The 22,252-nt window shown below is 34.7% G+C and overlaps 1 protein-coding gene across 3 annotated transcripts in view; it reads right to left on the reverse strand.

Moving 5' to 3' along the window:
* Positions 1 to 22,252, reverse strand: part of CNTN5 (contactin 5) — a 1,109,255-nt gene that overhangs the window by 45,613 nt on the left and 1,041,390 nt on the right. For all 3 annotated transcript variants that reach the window (XM_045556882.1, XM_045556883.1, XM_045556884.1), the window contains 3 exons: positions 19,994 to 20,143; positions 8,940 to 9,010; positions 7,062 to 7,296 (listed from right to left, as the gene is read on the reverse strand). In XM_045556882.1, the coding sequence (XP_045412838.1) occupies positions 7,062 to 7,296; positions 8,940 to 9,010; positions 19,994 to 20,143 (456 nt within the window). The remainder of the gene's footprint in view (positions 1 to 7,061; positions 7,297 to 8,939; positions 9,011 to 19,993; positions 20,144 to 22,252) is intronic.

The raw sequence follows: 22,252 nt of genomic DNA on the forward strand, positions 1-22,252 counted from the left end.
TGGGAAAAGCTTCTACTTCTATTTTACTCTAGAATTCTGATTAGCAGTCTTGCAACAGACATTTTTTCCATGACTATTTAATAGGAGTTAAAATTCTTGATTTCTCAAGTAAATGAAAGGAAATGCTGATGTTTTTGAGGTTTCTACAATTTGATCTCTAGAATTTAGGATATAATTTATTTCAAAGGAAGCCTCACTTTGTCTATCACTTGTTATTCAGTAGAAGTTTTGCTTCTCTTTAGAATAAATGCATTGCAGAGATTTGTGTACCAAATGCTTTCTTTCAGCTTTTATATTTCTGAGGCAATTACATCTTTGTCAAAGAAGATTACAGGGGGATAAATAATTTTAGGAGTACAAAGCCTGTGGTTGGGTAGCTGCCTTTCTATCTCTCTTTATCTCCAGAAAAAGGAATTATTTCTCTATCAGCTTTTGGTAGTACTATACAAGTTTAAATACTTCTCAAATAGAAAGTTAAAAAATTTTAAAGTAAATGAAAAATGTTCAGAAACCTACTTCTTAAATAGGCACTTTAACTTCTATTTAAAAACTCTGTGAATTTTAAATCAGACATTTCACAGTTGCATTTTGGGGCCTGCATATTATAGTTGCATATAATTGAATGAGGGTGAATGAATCGAACAAGAACTAAAGAGTCATTTTTAATTTTTTTCACCTTCTGGATCTAAATGGCATCAAAAGTAGACCCATGCTGACCTGAATTACAAATTTCAACATATAAAAAAAAGTGTCCTCAGATTATCCAGAAGTTTTAGTGTGTACTATTTACAGCTAAGTGAACATTTTCAAGTGGATCAAAAATTTGCGGACAGGAGTAACAGACTGGGTCATAGAATGTCTGGTTTGGGTTGTAACTCGTTCTCTTTGGTCATCCCATTGTAATGAATGATGGAAGGTCATAACTAGAAAGGGTTTTAGAAAATCACTTGGATCAAAATTCAGAAATGGTTGAGCAGTGGGTGTTTAGTCATGTTTTGTTTGCCCACATAATGTATTAAATTTATTTAAGGCAACATTTAAGAATAAGAATTCCCGACTTCTTAGGAAGATATCAAGTCTGAATTCTTGAGTGTTGGCAAATAAGGATTAGCAGTTGACTCCATCAATCAGGGCAGGTGCTTCTCAGTTTGCCGAAGTCCCTACCACTCCCTATTGTCTCACACAGGAAGTACTTATTTATATTTCTTACCTCATCCCTACAGGCTTTGGAGTTATAGGCCTATATTTTAAATCCATACTCTCATTTTGCAGATGAGAAAAGTAACACGTACAAAGATTGATTTATCCAAATTCAGTTTATGGCTCAGAAAGAGATCCAACTAGAACTTAAGTCTGAAATGTTTTTTCCCTCTGTTTTTAAATTGGCACCAAGGAAGCAGTTGGCTCATTCTCTCTCTCTTAGAGTCTATTTTGAGGCACAGAAGAGATTTTACAGGAAACATGTATAGTTCATTCTTTGGCTGTCTAATTGCCTCCAAATAACTAACAGAGGAATGGGCAGAACAAAATTAGAAACAAACAAACAAAAAAAAAAAAAGAGAGAGAGAGAGAGAAAAACAAAATAGATGAGGGAATAACTCAAAGTAGTAATAATTGTCATTAATTGAGGATCTGCTATGTTCCAAGCCCTGTTCTTAATTCTTTACACATATTAATTAATCCTTCCAACAACCTTATTATCACTATCACCATTTTTCAAATAAAGAAATTTAGGGGCAGAGGTTGAGTAACTTGCCTAAGGTCCCATAGCTGCTTGGTGGTGGAGGGAGGATTTGAACACAGGCAGGCAGGTCCTGACCACTATACTGTTTTGTTTCTGTGCATATGTCTGTGTTATACACACATGATTCCTTTCTGTTGTTCTCTTTTCCTCTTCCCCCTCCACCTCTAACTTCTCCCAAGAGTATAGATATTGCGCTCCCTACTTGGATTTTCTGAGTCTTGCCAGAAAGCACCTAGGCTCTGATCATCACATTTAATTCCCTTGATTCCTATATCACGGGCTTTTTGGTAATTTTGAATCACAGCTGCACAGTTCCTCATAGGTCATGTCATATTTAGGGATCTCCTCTAAATCACAGGATGTTTTCTGCCACTTTCGCTCCTATATATTACACTTGGATAATTTGATGAAAGTTCAGGGACTTATTTGTGAAACTGTATTAGTGTTATGTTTAGTAGGCTCAAAAAACTTAAAAAGATCTCTTTATTTCTGTTACATATGATGATATTAATTAGGCCATGGCTAACTCCTTCACTCTAATCTTGGAATATGAAGTGGACAGGCTGATTGATAGATTTGTTTCTGTTAGATTAAAAAATTTGAACAGCATTACCATGTTCATGAATTTAGATGATACATTTGTATTAAGTGACCTAGCAGCTGGAGTTCTCCATGTAATATAGGGGGATGTGCTTGTAATATTGATTATACATCTGACTTCCCGGGGGGGTGAGCAATAGCATTAATCAAAGGAGAGTTTAATAAACTCCTTGGGAGAAGGGTTATGGTTTCATTATTTAAAAATTCAGTGCAGACAGCTGTAGTTGAACTTTACGGGCATTAATCCAAATAGATCATCTGGCAAAGACAGGAAATTATTCCTTGTATTTTACAACTAATATGCCAATTTATTAATTTTCAAGTTCACATAAATCCCACTGAGCTCAGTTTCAGCTAAGAATATATCTGGAGAATAACATCTTATGAATTTTGGGTTTTAATTTGAGCTGTGGTGGCTCCACTTGCAAGGGGATAATTGTATGTCATTTTTTGCAAATGAGAAGAGACTTTTAGGTTTAGTAAAAAATAAAAGCAGAACATTTTTCTACACAAAGAAAAAGCTAAGAAAACTGGATAAGGATAAAGCACATCACAAATAAATAAATCTTTCAATCTACAATTAACCTATATCAAATTTCCTTCTGTTTTTATATTAGGTATAATTGAATGATCTGGTTCTTTCAATTCTATAGTTATAGTAACAAGAACTAAGTGGAGAATGGGTATAATTTTGAGTATTAAGTATTTTTCTAGAAATGTGGGAGTAAGAGCTGAATTGACTTTTCATCTTGAAAAAATCACTTTTTATCAGTCTTCCAATGCATTTTAAAATCACTTACGTTGAAACTTGGCTATACTTTAAAAAATTGGAATTGTTTTCAAAATGAGGGTATTATATGGGATTATACCATACTCTAGATGTCTTCAAATCACATAATCCTTGCTTGGTTTAAAGGGTATAGATATTTGATTTATGTACAGGTGCATGGAAATCCTGGCAGACAAATATCTCTCTTTTCATGCTCTATGTCAGATGTTACTTGGCACTGACAGAGTCTTTAATGGTTACTTCCACTATAGAAACATTGAAAAGTTTCAAAGGCTTAAGGGTATTAGCAGAAGAACCATGTGGAACTTTTCTGACCGTACTCTAGAGCAACAGCCAACCTCAGAGTTGTGAGAGTCAAAGTCATATCCCAAGTGATTTATTTACCAAGCATCAATATTTATAAATGATGATTTCTTTTACCAACAGGTAGATTTAAGGTTTTCCCTATAAAAAATGTAATTCTCTTTTGCATTCCAATAGGCTTTCTTGAGAGGAAATGAAAGGGATCGAGGCTATGGGGAATTCACATAAATACTCATACAAATGTGTTCTGGTTGTGAATGTCATCCATTATCGATGTTTCAGTGGGAAATAGGTTGATAAGTCATATTGCAAGGTGTGCTTTGTGAGTCCTTCTGTTCTGTGCTTCCCTCCAAAGAACATAAATTCTGGTGGCTGCATTTGACACATTTTTCTTCCCTGCTTGGTGTCAGCTGTGAAAAGGTGGCTTCTTCACGGTTCTCAAGGCATTGTAGCAAGTATTCCTGAACAGAAGCACTAAGCCCATAAACAGAAATAGAAAGATACTTTCACGCCTCTTGTTTTTTACTGCATCTAAGAATATGGAGGGATTTTGAGGTGATAAACAAATGAACTGGGTTAATGGAAGAATAAGGAAGCAGGATTTGTCTTATGGAGAAATATAATCTCAATCAGATTAGTGGGACTTTGGGCAAGAGCACAATGATAAAAGGCACAAAGTGAATTTGTATGAACATCTGCAGATGTAGAGGAGAGGAACCTGCTCTGGCATGAATATAATACATTGTTTTATGAGTTTATGACAGGCCTTGGTTCCCTTTAAAAATTGTTTAATCTTTGAGATGTTCACTTCTTTTCAAGTAAAACAATTTGCCAAGTGTATTGGCAATAGTGGTTTCCTCTTTTTATTATGTAGCAAAAGTTGATCTATTGTTGCTACCTAATGTGGGACAATTGTTTAAAAGAGTATTTTACAATATAGAATAAACTGACAGGATTTCAACTTTAGATTTATGAGGGCTTCCAGAGATGTTTTAATTTGAGATCTTTATTTTTAAAGGGGAATGAGCTAAGGCTCAGAGAGGTGAATAAACTGCCCAAGATCATCTTGTTAATGTGATCAGACTTGAACTCAGGTTCCAGACAAATGCTCTTCTTTCCCCTGCCTTTCTTGGTTGTCACAATCTAATGACACTAACACTTTTTTCATATTTACACATAAAGCTCCAAATTTGTAAATTTAATTAGTGAACAAATACCAAATATATGTTTGAATTTCACTGTCAGAACAAAAGCAGATTTTACCCATATTTAACTTGCCTGGTATATTTCCTATTTCAATCTACTAAAATAAATGAAGTGTTACTATGAAATATGTCATAGCAACAACCTCAGTGTCTTTGAAAGAAAATATACATATTTCCTGTCTGGCTTGAAAAAGAAATCTCCAAAGGTAAACCATTTCAAGTTTAAGGAAACACAAAGTAAAAACAAAAAACAAAAAACAAAACAAAACCTATGGTGGCTGCTATAAATTAATTTCAAAGCAAAGGCTGACAACTTAAAAGCTGGATTTCTTAAAGATGGCACTGGTATTACTATACAAAGCATGTTCACAAACTTCTCCAATTCATCTCTCATGTGACCTTTAGGGCTATGTGATTGTTAATTAGGTTGAGACAATTTAAAAGCAGCAAGAATATGCACTTCCTGAATAACATATATACTTCCGAATAGATATTTGGAGTAAGAAATAATAGAAAATATCATTATTGTATGTATTCCTGATAAGGCAGTATAGGATAGTGGTTAAAGCATGTGCTTTGGAGTTATATGGACCTGGCTATAATTCCTGATCTGTCACTTATAATGGTTACTTACAGCTGTGTCACTCATGGTATGAATTTGAGCATGTTACTTAACTTCTCTGAGACTCAGTTTCCTGAAAAGTAGATTGGGGCATGCGATTCCAAGTTCATATTTGCTTTTAAGCATTAAATTGGATAATATAAGTAATATGGTATGCTGGTTTTATCTGAAAGCACATTAGAAATATGAGATGCTAAGTGCATGGGTATCTCATTGGAATGCCTATGATTCCTTGTCATCACTCGATTTTTCACTTTCCTGGTCATTCTTATACTTTTTGCTTCTGCTTCAAATTTGGCTCTATATCATAAAAATACAAGGCAACTTTTTATTGGAAAACTACATCTTACATAAATCAAACACTATTTTTATTCCTCAATATTCAAATGCCTTTATTTATAACCCCCCAAGAAGCTCACAGCACCAAAATGCTTACTATCTCTCATGAGCTATTCAAGTCACACGTGCAGACACAAAGTACATACAAGGGTCACTTTATATTATCCATGCTTATTTGGAAGGTCAAATGAGTGCTGCCTTTGGTGGAACATTTTCACAGTCATTTGTAAATTTAGGGAATGTAAGCACTTTTTAAATTTAATTTTCTTCTTCTTTTTTTTTTACTTGAAGGGCCAATTGAAATTCTGCACTTGAATACAAGAAGGACTAAGAGGAAAAGCTAACTGTAGGGGTTAAATCTATCATGTTTTTTTCTCACTCAGAAAATTGTATTTGTGTATTAAAATTTGAAAGAACCCAAGATTTTGCTGTAAGAAGCTGGGTTTGCACTTCAGCTTTATAACCTATTGAGTGCAACATGAGTAAGTGATGTTTTTTCAGTTTACTCATCTGTAAAATAGGTATATTGCCTACTAGGTGCTACCTACCTACAAGTTATATTGAGAATTAAATGATGTCATGCATGTGAAGTCAGCATGCTATAGAAAAATCAAGAATTTAATGATTAGACAGATAGATAGACCTAGATTTAATCTGGATTTAATTCTCTATTATAAGCTGTGCAAGCTATGTAAGCTTTTTTTTCTTTTTTGAAACAGGATCTCACTATGTTGCCCAGGCTGGAGTGCAGTGGCTATTCACAAGTGTGGCCATCATGCACTATAGCCTGGAACTCCTCAGTTCAAGGGATTCTCCAGGCTCAGCCTCCTGAGTAGCTGGACTAGAGGCACACACCATGCCTAGCTTGGGTAACCTGTAGCAAATTCCTTAACTTTTCTGAATGTTAATTTCTCTTTCTGTACAGTGTGACAAGAATGTCATGAGGATGTCATGATGTCATGTGTAAAAAACTTCCAAGAGACAGCTCTGACAATTCTTTTTCAGTACAATGCTTTATGCATGGGGTTAGAAATAAATGTTTATTGGCCACATAAATGGAGTCTTTATTTAAATTTATTTCACATATATGTTGTTAAAATATAAAATTATCTAAATTTCAAACTAAAGAGTTTGTTTAAATATCCATCCAGAGAATGGAATACATTGCAGGGATTAACAATATTGTTATTAACATGGAAACATGTTTGCCATATATTGTTAGGAAGTTAAGAACACAAGCCAACATATATGGAATGGTCTTTCTTTTTAATAAAATAATATTTGAAAAAAATTTGGAAAAATATGTCTGAAAAGTGTAGTGGGATAATGGGTGAGTTTTATTTTCTCTTTTGGATTATTTGTATGTTTTAAATGTGTGTACAACAATATCTCATTATTTGTATAACAAAATAAAATATTAATATGCTAAATAAAAATAATAGAGTTTAAGATACTGACCTCCTTCAGCTGAACAGATGACCACAATTTGACTAAAAGGTCCATCTCCTTTATTGTTATAAACGCCAACCTTCACTTCAAAAGGAGTGAGAGGAGGGACACTTTCATCTCGATAAATGAATTTGGAAGCTTCAGAGGATGTCACCATTTTTTCCTTCCAGCCACGTGTTCCATTGGGTCTGAAAGCCACAATATAGCCGAAGCCTTCCCCATTCTGAAACTCTTCAGATACTGGCTAAAGAAGAAACATGCAATTAATTCTCAGCAAAATGACTGATAAAAAAACCCACTTCTTCCAAATCCTTTTTTTTTATCATGCATAATTAGAGAAAAGGAGAATCTCAAATCTTTATACTACATTGGGAGTCAACAGAGCACATTCAGTGTGGCAGTTTTGGGAAACTTAAAAGACTTAAAAGTAGATGAAAAATTAAATTTTATGACTCGGAATGTAAGAAAACTCTCAAGAGAATTGAAAACTCTTGAAGTGAAACAAATTTGCTCCAATTAGTCACGTATATGAAATGAAGGTCCTTGAATTCCATGCTGGAATTTAACACGTTGGAGAAAACTGTCATATGGTCTGGTGGTCGGGAACATCTTGTCACTGGTAATGCTCTGCAGAGCCCTTTGCACCACACATCTAGGCGATATTAACGTTAAGACCTTTCTTCTAGTGTTATTTCCAATTGCTTTTGTGCTTTACTACCATGTGAAAAAACTAGACTTTGGTATTTGTTCAAGAATCTTCTTGTGCTATATGGCTGACATCTATTTTTGTTAAATGGGCTTCAACTGCCCACCACTGAAAACAGTAATTGTGATTAACTCAGTGGAGAAAAGTTACCAGCCACTGACTAGCACAGTGCTTGACACATAGTAGATACCCAATAAATATTTAAGCATTTTTTTCTGTTGAATTTTTATCTGACGAAAAACTGTGTATTAAGTGTAGAAAAAGACAGAAAGCCTATTCTATCAAAGCTTATAAGGAAGGGCAATTCTATTTAAAGAGATTTGATCTCCGTGAAGGTCAGATATTGGGAAGTTAATATCTCTTCAGACATCAAAAACAAGATACGAAGTTTTATTGAAGAAAAGGGGAATGGACAAAAGCATAGGGCAGATGATATGTTCATGAAAGATTTCTTATAGGGAAAATAAGTTTTTCTTTACATTTTATCATTATTCTTAGAGATTGCAGGGATTTGTTCCATTTTTTCTCACAGGCATGTTCATTTCTGTATATTCTAGGGCAGGGTTCTGTGAGCTGCACAGTTATGTTTGATAATAGGATTGTTTAACATCAAAGAAGGAAGGTGACTTCAAGGAAAGTAAATGTACTCTTCGCACCCCCTGCACCCCTACTCACTCTTTTTCTTTGACAAAAGATACTTTAGAGACCATATGATGAGGTAGACCAAAAAAAAAAAACCCATAAATTTTGTAATCAAAGTCCTAATTCTGTATATTGGGGAAGGTACTTAAACTGTGCTTTAGTTTTATAATTTGTAAAACGAGGAAAGTTATCTCTGCTAATGAGTTTGTTATATGGGTTAAATGAGATAATCCAGGTAACGTGCCACATATTCAGCGGTGGTGAGTTCCTTCTTCCCCACTGGTTCTAGCCTCCAAATAAGCCAATGAGACTACTTATTCATAAAATAATTAAATATCAAACTAAGCCAAACAAGTACCTGAAGTAATTTGTGAGAGCATGTGTTTTAATTATTCAAAGTTTATTCTGAGATAACCTATATGACAGGAAAGCACACCTTTGATGGGGTCTCTTGTATCTGGAGCAGATATTGTATGTGGAGCCTCAGTCTCTGAAGAATTAACCAGTTCTCACATCTGAATAAAGACAGGCTTTCTTACCTCCCAGGCAATGACTAACTCATGCCTCCTTCCGCTTCGTCCACTTACGTTGGTGGGCGCTGTCTTTGGAACTGCGGATGAAAACGGGTCCAGAGTGAGGAGAGTAAACAGGTGTGTAATTTCCTTACAAAAATAACACATCATGACCCTATTTAGGTTGGGTACAATTTTGAATCAAGTCAAAAGTTTGTTTGAAATTAGAATGGTCATGCTAAATATTAAAACAAAATATTTGAAACAGACACCCTGCTTTCAATCTATGCGGTAGAGTTTGATACATGTATTTTCATGGCCACTTACTTCATCCCCAGACTAGTTCTCTTGTAAATGCTCTATGGTAGCAATGTCTAAATCATAATTATTAACGTTACAGGTAAGGACATCTATTAATGGTTAGGTAAATTTTGTCCCTCAAATTGCTCACTTTTCCCCTTTTTGCCAATGCTGTGACTCTTTTGAGCCCCTGCAAAATCCACAGGTCGAGATTAGCATTACTGTGTTTCCAGAACCCCTAGGAAACTCCAGTTTAAAGAAATCTCAGCAACAATTCCCTGGAGTGAGAACCTACTTAAGTGAATAAACATTAAAAAAAAAAAAATCTGTCAAGAATGAATCTCTCTGCAAACTGCAAAATTTATAGGCACCCAGTGAAACTTTTTCAAATGAATAACTATTAAAAGAATAAATGTGTCAAAGGAATAAATTTCCTCTTCACTGCACCAAACCACAAAATCTGCAGTTGAAAGGGAACATTTTCAAATGAAGAACTGTTAAATGAAGAAAACTATTAAAAGAAATCATTTTCCAGGCTATGAGCCTGCATTAGCAATTTTACACTTCAGCATTGCCTTTCTATCCCAGCATACAGTTTTTAAACGATATTGATATACTCATAAACAATAAATTTACTCCCATATATTACCTACTTGGATGAAAGGCTATTAATTACTGGTAGATATTCACACAGCATTTTATATACCAGAAAAATTGAAGTGGAATTTATATACTACAGAAAGGGAAAAAACAAATTCTCCTTGGGCCAGGGAGGTAGATGAGCAAAACCTGTGAATATAAAATTGGCTACACTGAAATAAATGACCTTTACTTGCTAGGGTCCAAATTTCAGTATTGTTGGGCACTTTTTTCTATGAACATGATTCTTCTCTTGCTCACACACATGTAGCCACTACAAATATAAGATTACATAGCAGCAGGATACATATAGCAGCAGCTACTAAGCCTTTTTTCTGTCATAGTTATATACATACTAAAGATTATTCATAAGTAGAGTTCATTCTCTTGTATTCCTTCAGAATTACATGGAATTGGATACCCTTTTGTCTCTCATTTAAGGAATCATATGGAATTCAACTGAAAAATAAATGATGTTATTAGAACAATAACTGTGAATATGTCCTAGTTTATATGACCAAGCAAATCACTTATTAATGTGAGTTCTTTATTAGTAGTCATAGTTATTGCTGCATGTAACAACCTGTGATCTATTAGTAGGCCTTGACACCATGTTTGAAAAACCATTATTTATATAGTATTAGTTCTAAATTTATTTTCTGGTCTATGGTATGGGCAAGCCACACAAGAAGGAAGCTGGTTTAACTGTATATGTAAAATCCAAGGTTCCAAATATGCCTTTGGTGGCTAATCTCAGAGTTCTGAATATTGTAACCACCAATGCATGGTCAAACGAATAGTGGAAGCAAGATAATTTGTAGATATCACGCCATTATGTCTTTGCTTAGTACCTTTAAAAAAAAAAGTACACACACACACACACCTTTCACATTTATTTCTGACAACTCACATTTAAAGGACATAATGAGCAATATATACCAGACCAAGTACTTTGTCTATTGCACTGGACTAAGTTTATATCCTAAATTTAGGACTTAGAATCCTCTTCTTTGAGAACATCATCCTTATGATTATGGGTTTCTGTAGAAAAATTAGGCATTGAAGATCCTTTTCTACTTTGTTCAGCCCTAAAGCATCATTTAAACAGAGGATGCTTAGAACTTTTAGATTAAAGTTGTAAAGTAGGCTGTCGGCTATTTAGTGGGCATCTCTGGAAGCCCATTTAAAAGACATGAGCAGGATGAAATATAAGTAACTATTGGAAATCAAAACCTTTGAAGCTTTGGTAGTATTGTTTCACAGTCCATTAGTCCTTTTATTTTTTAGAAAACATTTAGATTTTCAAAAGCTCTAACTTTCTGAGTAAAAATCATTAAAAAGAAACTGATTAATGTTTTGGTGAAATTTTCTACTTTGAGGAACTAAGAAAGCAAACGAAGGCTTATTATGATTTGGTTCATGTCTATGTGGGTAATTTCCACATCGATCTATCCATAAATCACATAAATTCTGTAAAATTTTTTATTATTTAAAATCAGTCTTTGAAGTTTTCTTACCGCTGCTAATTTCTTTTCAAGACAAGATAGCCCATAGTCAACTTAATATAAAGAAATAAGATCCTCTTTTTCTCACCCACCTTCAGTTTTAATGTGCAACAAATGATACAAAAAGAGGCACTTATGGTTCAGTGTGTTTTAATAGTATTTGTGTATAAGCAACAAGTACTCTTAAATGAAGCACACTAGGTATTATGTAATAGGAACTATTAATAGAAAACTTAAGGCTTTAATAGTTGCAACTCAGGCATTGTGTTTGTTGTCATGGGCACAATGTTTGAATTGGGAACTCTAATTCTAATTGGCTTAAATTTCTTAATTACATGCAGAAGACTAGTGTAACCCATGCACATTCATTTCCTTTTCAAGTTGGTGGCACACAGTTATTATCCTTGCAGTCAGTGCTTTGGAGTCCACTGATTTTAATTACATCCCTTTATAAAGCAACATATTAATGATATGAAGGGATTTGACTTAATCTTTCAGAGCTCTTCTGGTGTAAAAGTTCTATAATTCTTGTTAGAAGCAAAATTAATATAATCAAACACCTAGAAAAACCTTTATTGAGTTCAGAGAAATATATATTTGCTTAGAAACCAAATAGATTTTCAATATAATTGATAAAAATATGATTTAGAATTAAGTGGCTAGACTCTTTTCTCCCTCAGTTGGCTAGTGATAAATTTCATGAACATAATGGCCTAGAGAAGCAAGTTTACACACATGGTTAGCAGGTTAAACTCTGATTCTTCTGAATTTCTTTCTTAGCTATGCTCCTCCATGGGCAAACAATGTAATTGATACTTTGCCCACAAGTTATAAATGCCTCGCTGTTTTAGGTCTTACCTGGCATGTTGAAATATAAACTGCTGTCTCTTTTCATCTTAAACATTGGAAACATTCTTGTAAACACTCAGAATGAATGAACAAAATATAACATACTACCTTAATTTAAGCATGCCTGAATACGAAAGAACTTGTAGTAGTTTGAACAAAGTCACACTAACAACATGTTTAATTAGCTTTCAACTAAACCGAAGAAAACATGAAATCATTTACTAATCTATTTTTTTCTCTGAAAAATTTCCAATTTCTACTACAGTTAGTGTTTACATGGCTCATTAAATAATATAGCTTTTTTAGAGACCTGGGACAGGCCATGTAATTTAGGAGCTTAATGGTTATCCAGCAACTGGTTTGCAAAAGCAGGTGCAGAAGAATGAAGAGAGGGAGGGGAGGTTGTTTACATAGCAAAGGTAGAAGTCAAGAGGGACATTTATAAAAATATTTTTTTCTATCCAAATTGAAGTATGTAGACATGAATATTTAAATTAATTTTCATTTAAGCTCACTTTATAGAAAGAGTTAAATTCAAAGTGTTTTCAAAATAAAAAAATAACAGTAGTGTTTCCTAAAGAGTTAAAATGATGCTTTTATTCTTATTAATAGGATAAATAAGGTAGTATGTACAAATGGTAAAGGTATTCTTGCCGGGGTGAGTAAGATCTGAGCTTGAATCTCATTTTAATTGCTTGGCTGAATGGTTTCTGTCTTTTGGTTGCCTCATGGAGATAATAATAGTACCTATTTTTTGAGGTTATTTTCATAATTATTCATCACAATGCCTGGAACTATAATCAATAAATGTTATCTAATATTATTATCTACTTAGATTTGAGAAAGAGAAAGTGGTGAAGTCTTCTTTGATAAGCACTGAAAGTTTGGCATGAATCTATACACATCAGATCTTGAAACAGAATATCCTTCTTACATATTTGGATAATATTGTTTTGGTAATACCATAGGAATTATACTTTCAGTTTTGGCATAGCTTATTTTAATTTTGAAATCTAGGCAACATACCCTTTTTGATTTGCAAAAGAGGTTGCTAAGATATTTCAGGAAATGTAAGAATTTTCTAATTTATGAACCTTCTTATAAATAACAACAGTCAAGAACAGAGGAGGTGAGTATATACAAAATATGGTGTTTACCTCAACTCATATTCTCTTTATTTATATGGGTCCACAAGGAAGTAAAAGCAGAGAATGGGTAAAATAATCTTTGCATGAGATTTGTGGGTAAAAAGAAGAGAAGGAAAAGGCAAAAAGAAGGGAGTACGCAGGGAGAAAAGGTAACTTTGGTTGTATCATCTCCGGGGTGAGGTCTGGTTAGAATTCCAGCTCTGCCATTTATTTACTAGGTAACCTCATGCAAGTTTTAAAAATTTTACAGTTCTGCTTTCTCACATGTAACACGGAGATAAACTGCTTTACAGGAGTGCTTTAGAGGGTGGACGTGAAGATTAAATGGTATCACAAAGGGCAAGTGTTTGGCACAGGACCTGGAACATCACTTGTGATTGATGACTGATGTATGGTATCACCATGTCTAGGAAGGTAGGAAAAGTCTAACCTGAGTGTCTCACACCCACTCCTGGGTTGATAACCTCCCATTGTCCCTTTTTCTTTCATGCTCAAGTCTTCCACTGCTCTTCCATCACTTTGCCCCTCCTCCTTTCTTCTTTGAAACCATTGCAGCAAAGAGAAGCTACTTGTCAAAAAAGGACATGCCTTGCTATTGGCCAGGTTTCCTCCAGAAAGGCATTTGTTAAAATTACCACCTCTGCTGACAAACTGCCTCGGAAGCTGAAGACCTATTTCCTGAATATGTTTTGTAGAAAAGCCTTGTCTAGACCAAAATAGTTTCACAGTTTAAAAATACCGTCAGCTATTTGAGCCATGTTGTTATCTCCTTTGTTCCCAATAACCGAGATTTGGTCTTCGAGTTCTATTGCTTGTCAAGATTTTTGTCTTTCCTTAATCTTACTGAGAGCCATTTCTTTTATTTAACATAATTAAATTATTCATAAGGTTGAAGGAAACCATAATGTTCATTTAGTAGTATTTTCTTTTAGATTTTCTCAATTTTTTCAACTGAATGCTTTATATTTTCTATATGATATTTTCTTAGAAACATAGAGTGGAAAGACTTAAAAAATGCATATGCCTTTTCTCCATACATACCAGTGACTGACAAAGGTGTATTTTCTAATTTCTTCCACTAAATAATTTTGTCTGATTCCTACTTGGCCTGCATATCAAAGCCTCATTAAAAGCAATTTATAAAGCCAATCTATATACTCCCAGAGAAAACTAATGCAGCCCATCCTATATTATAATAATACTCTATTGTGGCCCTTCCATAATTTTTGAACTCAGGAAATTTCCTAAGTAACTATCATGGACAAGAGCATTCAACACCCATGTGGGAAACACAAAGTGCACCACCTAAGTAGTTTCTCTCTTCTTCTTGTCTGACCTAAGAAGTGCCAGACCAACAGTTGGAAGAAAGAGGGGAGGAAGTAGAAAGAAGGAGGAAAAGACAGATCACAGTTCTTGGGTGAGGCCTGTGCTGGGATAGAAGGGGAGAGCATGGAATTGGATGTGAGATTAAAAGTTTTATTTAAATTAAACTGGAATTTTTTAATACCTGAAAATGAGAGAGCTCTAGTACCTAAAAGTGCTTTAGATATAGTTGGAGCTGAGGCTGGAGATCACATGGAGCATATTAGAGAATAATGGTGGGAGAAAAATACAACTGTTTTGTGTATAAACTCTACAGTGGAGTTCAGTCTGTTTAGTAACCAGTTATGTAACTACAGTACAGTGCAGAAGTGCTAAGATCAGGAGAGATTTTCTTCTTATTGTTTACATAATACATTTATCTCATGGAGCATCGATCTACTAAATGTAGAAAAAATATTTTTCCTTGTGAGGCCAGAAAAATGTATGTGACATTTTCCATTCGAGTCAAAAGAGAGTGGTGGGGCAGAACACAATATACAGAGCAACTGGAAATCTATTTGAATGTGGAAAAAAATTGTAAATATGGTCTTTCATTCAACACTTTGTCTATTCCTTTTGCCTGTCTTTGCTGTAGGAACCAAAGAAAACGACGACATGTTGGGACAATATCAGCATCCCCTGATAGACTCAGTACTAGCTAGATGAGAATGAGAAAGCATCATAGGAAGATGATTTAGCAGAGAGGCATGCTCTGCAGTGTATATCATGCTCTGAAAGGTTTTCTTGACCCTCCCATTGTTTGGGTGGGCTGGATGGCAGGGCACAGTGGCACACAGTCTGCAGTGGAGACTTCTCACAGTGAAGGTCTTGGAGAATCCAACTGCAGAGAAGCAAGCCAAGAGACTGGAGGGCTCTTACCATAACAGCAAACACTCATTTAACCTGAAAATGTTTCCTTAATAAGAAAAGATATACTTTTGCATGATTACTACTCTGTAAATTTCCATTTAATAAAGTAATAACTCATTTAAATTTATGATGGTAGTGATAATAATAATAAAATTTTTGCTAATATTGAGCATTTATCATGTGCCAGGCACTATGCTATGCTCCTTACATGCAATATATTATTTAACACAATGGTAAAAAGGAGTAGGTTGTTATAGCATACCCACTTTATAAGTGAGAGCATCAAGCCTTAAATGATGTACACATCTTGCCTATGTTCACACTGCTATTAAGTGGCATGGTAGAACCTTAATCCAAATCTAAACTCAAACTCTGAATTATAGGTAAAACTTTCTTTCTTTTTTAAAAAATACACATTTACATATAAGTATGCACATGAATATATGCATGTGTATATATAATTCATTAAAATTTAAAATAGAGAAACTGCAAATATTGAGATTTCTACCAAGATCCTTGGAGATAATAGAAATTTTATACTATAGAGAAGAACAAACTTTTGTGAATAACAAGTTACATAGTCTATCTTCTCTCCTTTTCATCTAACTTTCAACAGTATTACAAATATGTAACTCATAGAATATTAAAGTTCATTTAAGTGAGAGAATTGCTGTTATTGTATTCACTTTACATGTTTTTCCATTTCTACTATAATGTATATTTCAAATTCATTTTCTAAAATGTGATTTTTCTCTCTTGAGTGTCATCTTTTTAAATACTAGAGAAAGCATTTACATTACCTTATCCCAAATTTATATAGTGGTTTGATGATAGTAACACATTTCAGAAATTAAACATGGGGTTATCTATCTATTTTTATCTATCTATCTATCTACCAACCTACCTGCCTATCTAATCTGTAACTAAAAGTTATAAGAAAATTTCACTGTAAATAAATAAATACAAATATGCATTAAAGTAAAAAAAATACATTTGTTTTACTATTTTGATATCCTAATGTCAAGAAGTTAGATCAAATTCGTTTATCTCGTCTTTATTGACTACCAAGAGTGTTTTTTTTTTTTTTTTTTTTTTTTTTTTTGAGACAGAGTGTCACTTTGTTGCCCGGGCTAGAGTGAGTGCCGTGGCATCAGCCTAGCTCACAGCAACCTCAGACTCCTGGGCTTAAGCGATCCTACTGCCTCAGCCTCCCTAGTAGCTGGGACTACAGGCATGAGCCACCATGCCCGGCTAATTTTTTTTTTGTATATATATTTTTTAGTTGGCCAGATAATTTCTTTCTATTTTTAGTAGAGACGGGGTCTCACTCTTGCTCAGGCTGGTCTCGAACTCCTGACCTCGAGCGATCCACCCGCCTCGGCCTCCCAGAGCTAGGATTACAGGCGTGAGCCACCGCGCCCGGCCACCAAGAGTGTTTTGATGGCTGGAAAATTCAAAGTATACTCTACAGGAAAATTGCAAGAAAAATTCTATTTTTTTGTGTGTGTGGGAAAGGAGTAATTCTAAGGTAGAAATGCTTTACAAAGGCTTCTTTGGAATTTAGAATATTCTATTAAATAAGAGATTTTCAAAGAGGCATAAACTTTTCAATTCAACATCCCAAATGTGAGACCTTTTCTCTCCCAAGCAGCTCTGTCAATTTTCAAAGTTTAGTTGGCCCATAAGAACAGGATCTTCTTTTGAAATACAGGATACATACTTAATAGAGGCAGAGTGCATCATTTGAGAGATGTCTCAAGATATTGATGTCCCTTTTAATCTGTGCTGCCTGACAAAACAGGCACAAAACTCAATACTCAGTTCAACACCATTAGTAGCTCCAGCCCTGTGTGGTACCAATGCACAAGAAGCATAAAGAAGGCAATACAAGCATTCTTCAACTTGCTTTCAAAGGAGAGTACTTCATGTATTTTTCATGCTATTTCTCTTCTCTTCCGTAAGATTTTAATGGACTAAAGTATGCCATGTATATAGAACTCATGATAAAATAGAGAGGCAGGCAATACATGATTGAGGTAGCTTCAGAAATAGATGAAGAAGTCTCTTAAAATGCATTATCAGAATACAATTTAGTTTGAAATGTAAGAGTGTTTTTGCTAAAATGCTTTTTAATAGCATAAGGAGATTCATACTACAAAAAGTTTAAAAGGATTATTCATCCCAAATGGATTATTTATTTTTGAAATGAATATTTATAGAGAGTCTCTGATTTAGGCAGTAATCTTTGCCTTTGTTTAAACACAATTAACAATATGCAAAGTAAGGCAGGGCTTTTTAGAAAATATGTGAGCATAAGTGCAACTATTGGCAGTGATTTCAGTATCTGCACAGTGAGTACATAAAATGAAGAATGACTAACCTGTTATGCTCTTAATTAATGAACACCTGTACACAATAAAAGCATGGCTGATTTTATGGATGTGTGAAAATCCAACCAGGCAATTAATGTTCAATTTAAAATTCACACTATTGAAAAAGTAGCAGAAAAAACAACCTGTAATAGGCAAATCACAAAAGTAGAAAGATTGGATTTTCTGTGGATGAATCTTTTCCAACACAGTTAGGCTACTTTACCTTTTGTTTTCTTGGTTGCTTAATTTTTATATTGGAAAAAACTGAACATCTTTTATATTATGGTTATTTGAACTTAATGCAATAATTTTACCATTTAGGATTTATTTTTTAAAAAAAGACCAGACAGAGTATGCTTTAGAGAAAGAATCAGCTGTTTTGATAGTTTGTTTTAATGATTACTTATAATTGTTTAATTTGTTAGAAGTAAAAAGTCATATCTTTAGTCCAGTTCTATATCATGCAAAATGGACACAGTTAATTCTTAGTCTTCTACACACATGTGTCTCTGACCTAGGTATTGGTGAAGGCAGGGGTACATAAAGGAAAGAAAAAAAAATTATTCCCTTTAAAATATCGAGTACCATTGCCAAACATTGTTCTAAGTTCCAATATACAACAGTGAACAAATAAGACAAATCTTCATTTCAGTGAACTTTTATTTGAGATTGAGCATAAAACATTATCATTGATGCATTGAGAATGAAAACATTAAAATTTGTTTTTTTATCCTTGTATCTGATCCCTATTCCTCTCACCCCCAATTTTTGAAATTGTTTTCACATTATTTTCATCAACACTATTAATATTTGTATTCCTCCTAAGTAAATGCCTTACCAGGTACTTTCTTAACATAAAATTTTGTGGGGACATAAAAGACAGATGTCAGTAAGACTTTGTTCAAAGTAATCAAAAATCTGAAACAACCCAAGTGCCTGTCAATCCATTAATAAAATATGGTATATGTATACAACGGAATACTACTCAATTATAAAAAATAACGGTGATCTAGCACCTCTTATATTTTCCTGGATAGAGCTTGAGCCAATCTTCTGAAGTGAGGTATCACAAGAATGGAAGAATAGGCACCATATGTACTCATCATCAAACTGGCACTGACTGATCAACACTTAAGGTGCCCATAGAGTAGTAATATTCACTGGGGGTTAGGGATGGGTAAACTCACAACTAATGGATGCAGTGAGCATTATAGGGGGGAAAGAGCATGCCTCAAATCATGGCTTGGGTGTGGCAAAGTCATAACATGTAACCAAAACATTTGTACCCCCATAATATCCTGAAATAAAAAAAAGTAATAAAAAATCTACTTGAAAACTCTTTATTCTTTATTTCTTTATTCTTCTTCTCCTTCCATGTGATAGGCAAGAAATCCCAAAATTCATTTTTAAATAAAGCTGTTACTTCTGCTTATGTGGTCATTAGAAACATTTTATCAGAGATACTTATTCTAAAAGATTAGAAGAATGCTGTTTTCTAAGTCAAAAAGCAGATGAGTATTTATTTTACACACAGACTTCAAGATGGCAGTAGACCAAGGAATGACTATGTTTGTTTGTGTAAAGTGTGATTTATACAGGTTAGGTGGTTAAGGGCAACATAAAAGAACTCTAAGGAAATACACTGTAATTAAAGGAAAGTGTTATCAGTGGAGAAAAAGAAGGTGAGCTGATCTATTCTGAATTTCATGGATATGCTGCATTGAACAAGTATATTATTAGAAGAATAAATTAATTGCTTCAATTTCAATGCTTGAATTTCATGGTAACTTGAAGATGCGTGCAAGGGTTGGGATAAAATTGAAGCATCTAGACGACTTTAATTGTGGAAGTAAGGAAGAAAGATATGAAAACAAAACAAAAGAATAATTTCAAAGGAAATGATTTTATGATGTCTAAGTAGATGAATTAGGACAAATTCTTCTAAGGCAGGCAATGCAAAAATCACAGTTACTTCAACTTGCTTTCAAAGTGATTAGAGGCACACCAAATAGAATTCTGACTCTCCAAATTTTTACCTGCTTCATTTGTGCGGATCATTCGAGATGGGGTGCTTGGATCTCCAGTGCCAATTGGATTGGTGGCCACCACTCGAAATTCATATTCCACCCAGGGATTTAGGTCCACAGCCATGGCTGACTCCATGTCCCCTGTTATGATTTCTGGGACTAAAGAGGAAGGAGATTTCATGTCATTAGGAGGACTGGAAAAATGCTACAAATAACAGTTGAGAATATCACCACTACTGACACAATCAGCAGGCAGATGCATTTGTCCTCATAACACACGGTCATGGTGTCACCTCTAGTGTCATTAGCAAATGAAAATCAATCTTCAGATATTAAGCACTTGCCTATGGCAAAGTTTGTTGGCATTAATTAGAACATTTTCATCTTATCTTTATACACAACTTGCCATTATCTACACTAAAAATCATTTTCTCAACCCCTCAACTCCAGATAAGGGGCCAAGTAGAACGATAATTTAAGCAAAGAGTTTTTCTTCAGTTTCTAGCAAATTTCTTGAGTTTGCCTCTCCTGGTTCTGGCAAAAACATGTTTAATCACTTGGCAGTTCCAAGCAGCAAATTAAGAATATACCTCTCTAATTTAAAAACCCAGTTTGTGGTATCTAAGTGGAAGCTCTGAACTCTCCTTAGAATGACTTTTCTACTACATTTACATTTTTATCAAAGCATAAAATTGTTTGTCAATATAACTACCATGTAATGAAGTATTTTTTACACAGCATATATGCTCTATGTGGGACTGCTTTTCTTGTTCACTCATCTCTTTGGTCTAGCAAATATTCCTAGAAAAACATCTGTTACAGGGGTGAAAAGGTAGGACATGGAGAATCTCCCTTACAGTGTGCAAAGATCATCTGGATTTACATTAGTCCTGGAGTTCAGTGTAAGCATGGTGGTGGAGCCAAGGGGGTGGGGATCTTGTTCAGTTTTTCTATGGCAAGGTGGAATGAAATCATCTTGGATTTTCTATGAAAATCTCTTCTGTAATGTATCAAAAGCACATTACCAAATGAGCAGCTCTGAGAAGGTGAATGATCAATGCATAGGCAGTGTGGGCTGCCTGATAAATCTCACAACACTGCAGAGCTGATATTTTAGCCGTGACATGAAGATGTAGAAAAAAGTCTGTACATTTTTGCTGCATTGGCCATTGAGCAATATCCTTGGAATGTAAGAGGTGGAGGAGAAAAAGGGCCACTGTTCAGTCCATAGCTTGGTGAAATGCTGAGCTATGTTTGCTAAGCATAAGCTGGGAAGAAAAGATTCCCAGACACGCAGCCCTTACTAGGCTCCAACCTACACTGTATCACCAATATTTTCCTTGGGTCCACCAGGGTGGACCTTACTGTTTATGTCAGTAATATCAAGCAACTCTAGACATCTGGGTCATCCCTCATTCCTTTTATTCTAATCTCCACAGAATCTGTATATTTCCTCTTCTGCTCAGCTCACATCTATAACTCTTCAAGTTCTTCCACTGTGACCTTTGAAATTCATGATCTGTCATTAGCAAACTCCCCTATATACTCAATCTCCTCTCTGAACATTTTCCCAACTTTTTACTCTAATAAAAACTGAGAAAATGTTAACCTTCTTGAGTGGTGGCCCTCTTAAGGTATCGTGGAGAGGAAGAACCAGCCCTTTCTTTTTTCCTCCCACAGATGTCTCTAATGGATGTTTCCTGTTAAAAGCACACAGGTGTTTTCCCACGCAAAGCAAAAACTAAGCTCTCTCAACATTTCTTCTCCTCTGGCCTTCACCCAATTTCTGTTTCTTTTATATCAAAACTTGAGAACTATTTGTGCTATTACTTACTGTCTCCAATTATTTTCCTTTATTATTTCTTGAACTCACTCCAATCAGATTGTTACCTCCAGCTTTCCACCACACTGGCTCCTGTCAAGATTACCAATGGTCTCTGTTACTGAAACCTTATGGTCAGGTCTCTGTTCCTCATCTAACTTTATCCATCATCACCCTTAGATGCAATTGATCACACTTCCCTTTGAAACACTTTTCAAAACTTAACCTCTGTTTCTCTCCTACCTGACTATGCCTTGTCACTCTCCATTGCTGGTTTCTTTTCATTTCCCAGGTGTAACCCATTTCTACTAACTCTTTTCCATTTTTTTACTACATGGTGATCTTATCCAGTCTTATGGTTTTAAACAACCTCTACATGCTGATGACCCCAATATTTTCAGCCATAAACTTCTTCCCTGGAATCCAGACTCATATGTTCAATGGCC

This window comes from Lemur catta, chromosome 7 (genome assembly GCF_020740605.2).
Source record: "Lemur catta isolate mLemCat1 chromosome 7, mLemCat1.pri, whole genome shotgun sequence".
NCBI classification, from domain to species: Eukaryota; Metazoa; Chordata; class Mammalia; order Primates; family Lemuridae; genus Lemur; species Lemur catta.